Source organism: Sinocyclocheilus grahami, unplaced genomic scaffold, assembly GCF_001515645.1.
Source record: "Sinocyclocheilus grahami isolate Dianchi unplaced genomic scaffold, SAMN03320097.WGS_v1.1 scaffold1242.1, whole genome shotgun sequence".
In the NCBI taxonomy this organism is placed as follows: Eukaryota; Metazoa; Chordata; class Actinopteri; order Cypriniformes; family Cyprinidae; genus Sinocyclocheilus; species Sinocyclocheilus grahami.
In genome coordinates this window covers 257,065-264,530 of record NW_015506421.1, presented here as the reverse complement: position 1 = coordinate 264,530, position 7,466 = coordinate 257,065, and the positions used below count along the sequence as shown (strand labels likewise).

Below are 7,466 nucleotides of genomic sequence, written 5' to 3'. Positions count from 1 at the left end.
GATGTAAATTGCTCCTCCTGTGGACTCCAAACTGAAGATTTGACTCATTTATTTTGGTATTGTGAGTATACTAAGAATCTGTGGGAAAACATTTTGAGTATTTTTTGTGGTATAATTCCTGAAATTTCATTGAAATATAAAAATGTTATTCTGGGTTATACACATTTTGAAAGGGAACAATCAGATGTTTTTTATTTACTCAATCTTATTTTGTTTCTCGCCAAATATTTTGTACACAAATGTAAATATTGTAAGTGTAAGCCTTTCTTTAACCTTTTTCTGGAAGAGTTAAAACTATATATGTATTTGATTTCTGACTCTTCCAATAAGAAAGCTGTAAAAACTGTGAATCTTTTTAAAAGGTACATTATTTTCTTGCTCCCTGGCATGTAGTATGTTAATGTCATTCTGTGTTTCATATATTATAATAATAAAAAAAATTTTAAAAATGTGATCGTCTGAGACAAATTTTGAAAATCCTAAAAGATTCCTATAATCCTAGGATAAAATCTGTAGTCTTTGATTACTGGTTTAACATGTTCACCGACAGCCAATTAATAGCCATTGCAATCAAATTTGACCTCCAACGAAATTCTGGCAGTGTCAGAAGATTTGGCGCACAATCCTGCAGTGTGACTTCTACGACGAACGTCAAACTGTCTTTGTTTTTCAAGACAAGCCATGATCAGAATTAATGCTAGAGATTTATTCTATCCACCATAAACTCCGGTGCTCCCGTCCTCCGCTCACAGAATTCATATGATACGTTGCCTTTGCAACATATAAACACTGATTGCTCTGCTGTTTTTGTGTGGGTGTGTACTTACACTATTCTTCTTAAATACGCTGGTATTGCAGCCATTCATATACTTTTCATGATAGCCAACATTTCAGCCCAGCGTGTAATGCAGCTCACAGTCACTTAACGTGTATGGGTTGATAAGGTAAAACTCCGGACAAGTTTTCTTCCGGAAAACTTACCGTCGTACAGTCTGACATTAATGACAACTGAGTGTGACATGATTATCATGTTCGTACAGTCTGACAAGTGCAATCCTAAAGGACTTTTAAAAATTGTACAGTGTGAGCCCGGCTTAAACTAGGATTAGGCCAAAGTTCAATTAGGACATTTAAATAATTTTTATAAACCTGCTTTAGAAAAACATTACTGGTGTGCATCTTGAGACAAAACAAAGGCACTGATATATTTTAAGATCAATCAGTGCGTTTCTTTCAGTTGAAACCGCTCAGGCTTACATTTTAGTCTGGAACTAGGCTTAAGCCTTGTCTGTGAAACCAGGGGCATATCTCTGCTCTGCAAATAAAATGTTAATTTTGACACCAACCATGTTTTTGTGTTTAGGCCACATGGTTCAAGGGTCTTTATACAATTTGTGAATTCAGTTATATTTTATTATATATTGTCTTAAGTGTTTCAAATGATCCTTATTGATGTAATGATTTGTTTGTAGTTAAACATAAACTGTATTGCTGATATGAGGTTGCTGATTTTCCGAGACAAGTTATTGGTGAGTCTTACTGAGTTTCCATCCTCAGTTATTTAATGTAACTAAATGTTTACACAGGCATTCAAGAGTTATACTGAAGTTGTTTGTTGTACTTGTTGGTACTAAGTTTTAAGAAACTGTTTAGAATGTGTCATGAAGGGTTTATGAATTTTATTTGTTGTCTTTTTACACTCAAATTAGTGTCATCTATGAACACAGGCATGAAAGAGTTTATGCAAGAGTTAATTGTTGACTTGCTGACCTATTAATGTATTGAGTTTTGAGAAACTATTTAGATTGCAGATTACTTGTTTGTCAAAGGTTTTTTTTTACTTTGTATTAAAAAGAACATCTAGAACACACAAAACAATAGCATTTTTTGTTTGGAGCTCCTATTTTATTCACAGTATATTGTATCTTTACAAACGGCTTTTAAAAAATGCACATTTAAAATGTGTTGAAGTCTGTTTATTTTGTGATAACTTTATACAAATGATCAAATGAGTGTGAGTTCAGTCCCCACAATGACTAAAAACTGGTGTTTAGTGTGTTTAGATTTGATCCCCACAATGACCAAAAATTGGTGTTTACTGTGTTTAGATTTGATCCCCAGAATGACCAAAAACTGGTGTTTGCTGTGTTTAGATTCAATCCCCACAATGACCAAAAACTGGTTGTGTGTTAGCCGGACCCCAGATATACACAATAGCTGAAATGTCCCCACAAGTGACCACTGTGTCATGTTTATAACTTTTGTAGCCAAATATTTTTAATCTGAAGTGATACTTTTTAACAGGCTTTTTAGTTTTTTTGTCAGATTATTTTTTTTAGGTCTCTAGGATCGTAGGAATCAAGGGCGGTCCCCACTATAGCAATTCTGACCGGTGACCCCCACAATGCATCAAAACAAGTGTGTGTGTGTGTGTAATCGTGTGTTTTACATAAAGTTTTTTTTGTTTACGCTAAGCCTTCCTTTAACGGACATTAATATAAGAAAAACAGTTTCCTCAAGCTGTTATATATTTATGTCATTCATTTAATTTCATATGTTGGTATTAATTCAGTGTTTATAATGCTGTTATAATGTTATTACGTTATAATGTTTATAACGTGAACATTATAATTTCAACCGAAAAAGGACATGGATTCTAGAGAGCAAGGTTTTGTGAAAAAAATGGAAGACTGTAAAATAAACTGTTAAAAGGGTTTGATTATCACTAGTCTAGTGATTGAACGTTATTGTTGTCATAATTCAGGTTGTATTTCAGCTTTAATGTACGTTTTTTTTAAACAGCACGAAGCTAGTGGGCTGCCAAGTCGCTTTCACTCCAAAATGACGGAAGCGCAGGGCTGCTGCTGTGCGCTGCTGTTGCAATGGAACGGTCTATTGGCTTTCACTTCTTGTCAGAAGTTGCTTCGGATTGGAATTTCACTTAGATGGCAATACCCTGTGATGTCCACTTCGCAGTCCACTTACGGTCAAATGGAACGCACCTTCTGACAGAAATGTAATGACGTCAATGCTATAATGTCATTGGTTATCAACTCGCACGTGGTATAAGACTGTTACGCTTTCTCCAAAGGTAGAGCCGCGAAGGCTGGTATCTCCCCATAAAAATATAATCTCTGATTAGGAGCTGGTTCTTGATAAACTCTATCTAGCAGTGACGTACCACTGTGTATTAATACTATAAAAACGCATGTTTTTATTGGAAGAAATATTTACGTTTCTCTGACATCTCGGCAGTTTATGTTATGTAGCCTAGTTTATGTACTTGACAAGTTTTGTATATTAACTCTCGGATTTTGCTGTTAATATAATACTTATCTTTTTTGTATTTATTTGTATTCTTGAAATTGTTATATGTTATTTATTAAGGTAATGATAATAGCAAACACATAAAAAATGCATGTTTTCAACGGACAATGGTCCTCGCGATATCGCACGGTCATCTCACAAGGCCAAATTTTCACTGAAAAAAAAACAAACAAATCTACTGTCCCAATAATACAGCTTTATAATAATATAATAATATAATAATGCAGTTGCCTATGGTATATTTCAAAACAGCATGTTTTCACATCGAAATTGTGATGACCCAGTGGCCTAATGGATAAGGCATCAGCCTCCGGAGCTGGGGATTGTGGGTTCGAGTCCCATCTGGGTCGGTTCTGTGACATGCACCTTTTGCACCATACTTTCAAATAACATACATACTATATAAATCTGCTCATGTTTCATTCGTGACGGAATCCGCTGTAGAATCTTTTCCGCTCATATGCTCATGTACTGACTATATTTTTCCACTATCTTTCCCCCCTAATTTAACGCCGATTACATTCTTGGGTACTCTCCAAAATGGCAAACTCGGGGGAGAAGAATTGTTAAATAAATTATTGTTTATTTTCTTTGCGCACAAAAAGTATTCTCGTAGCTTCGTAACCCCCAAAGAGCAAAAGACAAAAAATTGATTTCAGCGAAAATCATCTTGAATTACTACAATTAGAGAAAGAAAAGAATGTAATTCAAATTGAAAATGCCAAGTTACAGAGAGAGGTGCTTCTTTACAGATGTATTACAGATTCAAAAAGAAAAACTTACTACAGAACTACAAGTACAAATAGTTTTTAGTGAGTTGTAGCAATGTAGGAAATAGATTGAAAATGAAGGAAACATTACGAAAAACTATTTATTTATTTGTTAAATATATGACTAGTAAACAATAGGCTATTATTTCTGTAAAGATATCAACTATCCGTTTATTTATTTATTTATATATTTGTTTGTTTGTTTGATTAAATATATAACTTGTTAATAGTTATGTAATATCATAAATGCATGTTACTGTCGTATTACTGCAATAAAAGAAAAGGTACATTTTTTTTTTTTAGAAAAAGGGCAGTATTGACTAAATACAAAACTGGTAATGTAAGGTAAGGAATGTGTGCTGCATAAAAGTGACCACTTTTAAAGTAGCATACATGCATAAATATATAAACTACATACTATACTGCATTTACTACATTACTGTACTATACTTCATACTATACACTACTACATGCTATATAAATACAAATACACATACACACTGCTATTATGCAGTGAAATGGTTTTCAATCAAGGTCCTCCGGACAGCATTGCCATTTGCATTGGCAGCATTGTGCTCCTCTCCTTCTTCCTCTGTGTTCCCAATTCGGTAATCCACTTCAAACTCTGGTAGCACCTCATCTCCAAGTCTTTTCCCAAAGTTATACAGCACTGCCAGAGCAACAATGACTGCCAGTGTTGTATCAAGCTTTGTTCGAAGCCCATTCTGCAGGCAGGGAAACACCCTCTCGACAAGACCTCTTGCTGCAATGTGACAGGTGTTGTATCGTTTCTCAGCTGGCATTGAAGGGTTCAGGATGGGTGTCAGTAGGTAGGCGCAACAGGGGGATCCATTGTCACCTACTAGGTGGCCCTGAAATGCATGGCTTTCAAGCAGAGCGCAGAGGTGGCTGTTATCAAAGATCCTGCTATCATGTGTAGATCCTGGCCATCGAGCTACAATGTTGGTGATTTGGGCCTTCTCATCACACACAACTTGAATATTGATGGAACAGTAGCCCTTCCTGTTGCGAAACAACTCTCCATTTTCTCCACCTGGGTTTTGAATGGGAATGTGAGTACAGTCAATTGCTCCTATAACTCCTGGAAAACCAGCTCTTCTGTAAAATCCAGCAGATGTTTCTCCTGTTGGGGCAAACCTTATATACTGATTTTTCAAGGCTGCAATTGCCTGTGATACTCTTCCATCAATTCTGCTCACTGTTGACTTGTGTACTCCAAAAAGGTCCCCATGCACCATTTGGAAACAACCAGTAGAGTAAAAGTGCAAGGCTGGAGCATAGGAGGTATGGCTGCATTTCGGTCACTACCATGTCTAATTGCAGGTTCAATTTTTTTATTTAATCTCATCACAGATTCCTTGCTGAATCGGTACCGATTTGAAAATTCATCACCATCATAAAACTCAACAGGGTTGAGACGGTCCCTTATTTTTCTGCGAGGAACTCTTTCATTTTCTCCAATCCACCAAATAAGTGCTGCCATTTTGAGAATTTAAACCTCCTCAACAGCAAGTTTAAAGTTAATCCTTAACTGAAATTTAAATCTGAGTTTAAAGTGATGGAGCAACAAGATTATAGTTAATCCAGGTTTATTGTGAAATTAAATCCAGGATCAAAATGATGGTTTAAATGTAAGCCTGCTTATTTTTAAGCAAGGTTTAAACTTTGGTGCAACGTAATTATTAGATAAACCTTGATTTAATCTAGATTAAAGCTTAATCCTTGTTGGTGCAGCCCACCCTAAAACAATATAAACTAATCTAACACATAAACACACGCACTCACATATTCATACAAGTTGCAGGAAGAGAGAAAGAATGAGTTTAAGAGAATGAAAATGTGAAATCCCAAGTTTATAGCAATATGTGCAATTGCATAGACCTGAACAACCATCAATTAACCCTCGCATTGAGTTCCTCAATGAGGTTAAAATTTATATTAAATGCACCAGTTCAGCTAGAACCTGGAGATACTTGTGTTGCCTGTGTAGGGGGGTTTCCTTTGTTGTCATCATTAAAGAAAGGGGGTTTCCCGAGGTTGCTGATTGGCTGGAAGTTCAGTGTTGATGTGATGTCTTGGGAAGCCAATGGTTGGGCATTGGCTGAAGATGCGGAGTTGTGGGCTGATTGAAGTTTTGAGGCTGTCACAGACTCGAGGTGAACTCTGAGACACGGCGTTGCGGCAAAACTTAACTCAGAACATGAAACTCTCAATTGAAAGAAAATAAACAAAAATAGAAGCCAGCAAGAAGAGTTACGTGACTAGATGGCGTATCTCCTCATGGTTTTGGAGGAGCAGCTGACCTGTAAGCCAGAGCATGCTCAAAGAGCACGCTAAAAATCACCATCAAAACGTGGTGGCAAAAAGGCAACGAAAAAAACCTAAAAGCATAATTTGATGGTGTCCTGAGTATTTTCGGTTTCAGTGGGTGGAGCAAACATGAATATTCATGAGTTTCCCGGACATGCACGTGGAACCAATTGGAACTGAGAATTTCAGTTCACGCTCCTTGTATCTCAGCAGGTTTAATGGAATATTTTAAAAAAGGTAAATATTTTACAGCGTTGCACAAACCTATGCCTAAACTACATTTGTTTATCATTTTGTAACAGTTTATAATGTTTTTATTAGTTTGCACGTTTTGTGCAGTCGTCACTGACTGAATGATTGCAGACATTCAGCACACTTAAGCTAATTGTAACTTACTTTGATTTCAGTTCGTTGTGCTGTAGCTTGCAATGCTTTAAAACAGTGTCTGTTGTTAGTTGTTTTAATTTAAATACAAAAGCTGAAATAAACTTGTATTTGTGGACCGTTTTTCATCTGTCCTGGTGTGATTGTTCTTAAACTGTTAGGCTTAGGCTGTATTTACAAAATGAATAGGAATCTAAGACCACACACAAGCATGAAAGTGTTCCTTTAATAAGTACAATTTTGGATTAAACCAAATTGCATGGACACAAGTTTAAAAAGTAGCCTACATTTGGTACACTGTAAATGAGAAAACAAATACTTCACTGCATTTTATGGAATAAGAAACTAATTTCATGTTAAAAAATAATTGTATTAACAAATACGTGCTTGTGCTTGTTTTGATATGAAATATACAGTACTGTTCTAAGGATTTGTATTAGTAAGTGTAGGGATTTTCTTAATAGAGATAAAAGTATAAACTATTGAAAGTCAAAGTCAGTTTTGATCAGGTGGACCTCGAATTCTCAGATCGAGTTCTTTTAAAACCTGAGCTAGAAATAAACCTGAATGAATTAATAATGATTAATTCCCTTACAACTAAGTAAAAATTATTACATAAGGTTCTTTGTTCATGTCACCAACTGCATCAGATTT

At 35.7% G+C, this 7,466-nt stretch overlaps 1 protein-coding gene, 1 long non-coding RNA gene and 1 other non-coding gene across 3 annotated transcripts; 2 read left to right on the top strand and 1 right to left on the bottom strand.

Annotated features, from left to right (window-relative positions):
• The first annotated feature begins 371 nt into the window (after positions 1-371).
• Positions 372-4,111, top strand: LOC107568419 (uncharacterized). Its single transcript, XR_001606752.1, has 3 exons — positions 372-450; positions 3,013-3,016; positions 4,101-4,111. It is a non-coding gene; the product is annotated as an uncharacterized lncRNA (long non-coding RNA).
• On the top strand, positions 3,605-3,677 carry trnar-ccg (transfer RNA arginine (anticodon CCG)). Its single transcript has one exon. It is a non-coding gene; the product is annotated as a tRNA-Arg (tRNA).
• Positions 4,112-4,603: 492 nt separating the features above from the next.
• On the bottom strand, positions 4,604-5,356 carry LOC107568416 (putative nuclease HARBI1). Its single transcript, XM_016254393.1, has one exon. It carries the CDS (start codon positions 5,354-5,356, stop codon positions 4,604-4,606), a length of 753 nt encoding a protein of 250 aa, XP_016109879.1.
• Between the last annotated feature and the right edge of the window lie 2,110 nt (positions 5,357-7,466).

Excerpts from the sequence above, each read along its gene's own strand:
- LOC107568416 (XM_016254393.1), bottom strand. The coding sequence starts at position 5,356 with ATGGTGCATGGGGACCTTTTTGGAGTACACAAGTCAACAGTGAGCAGA.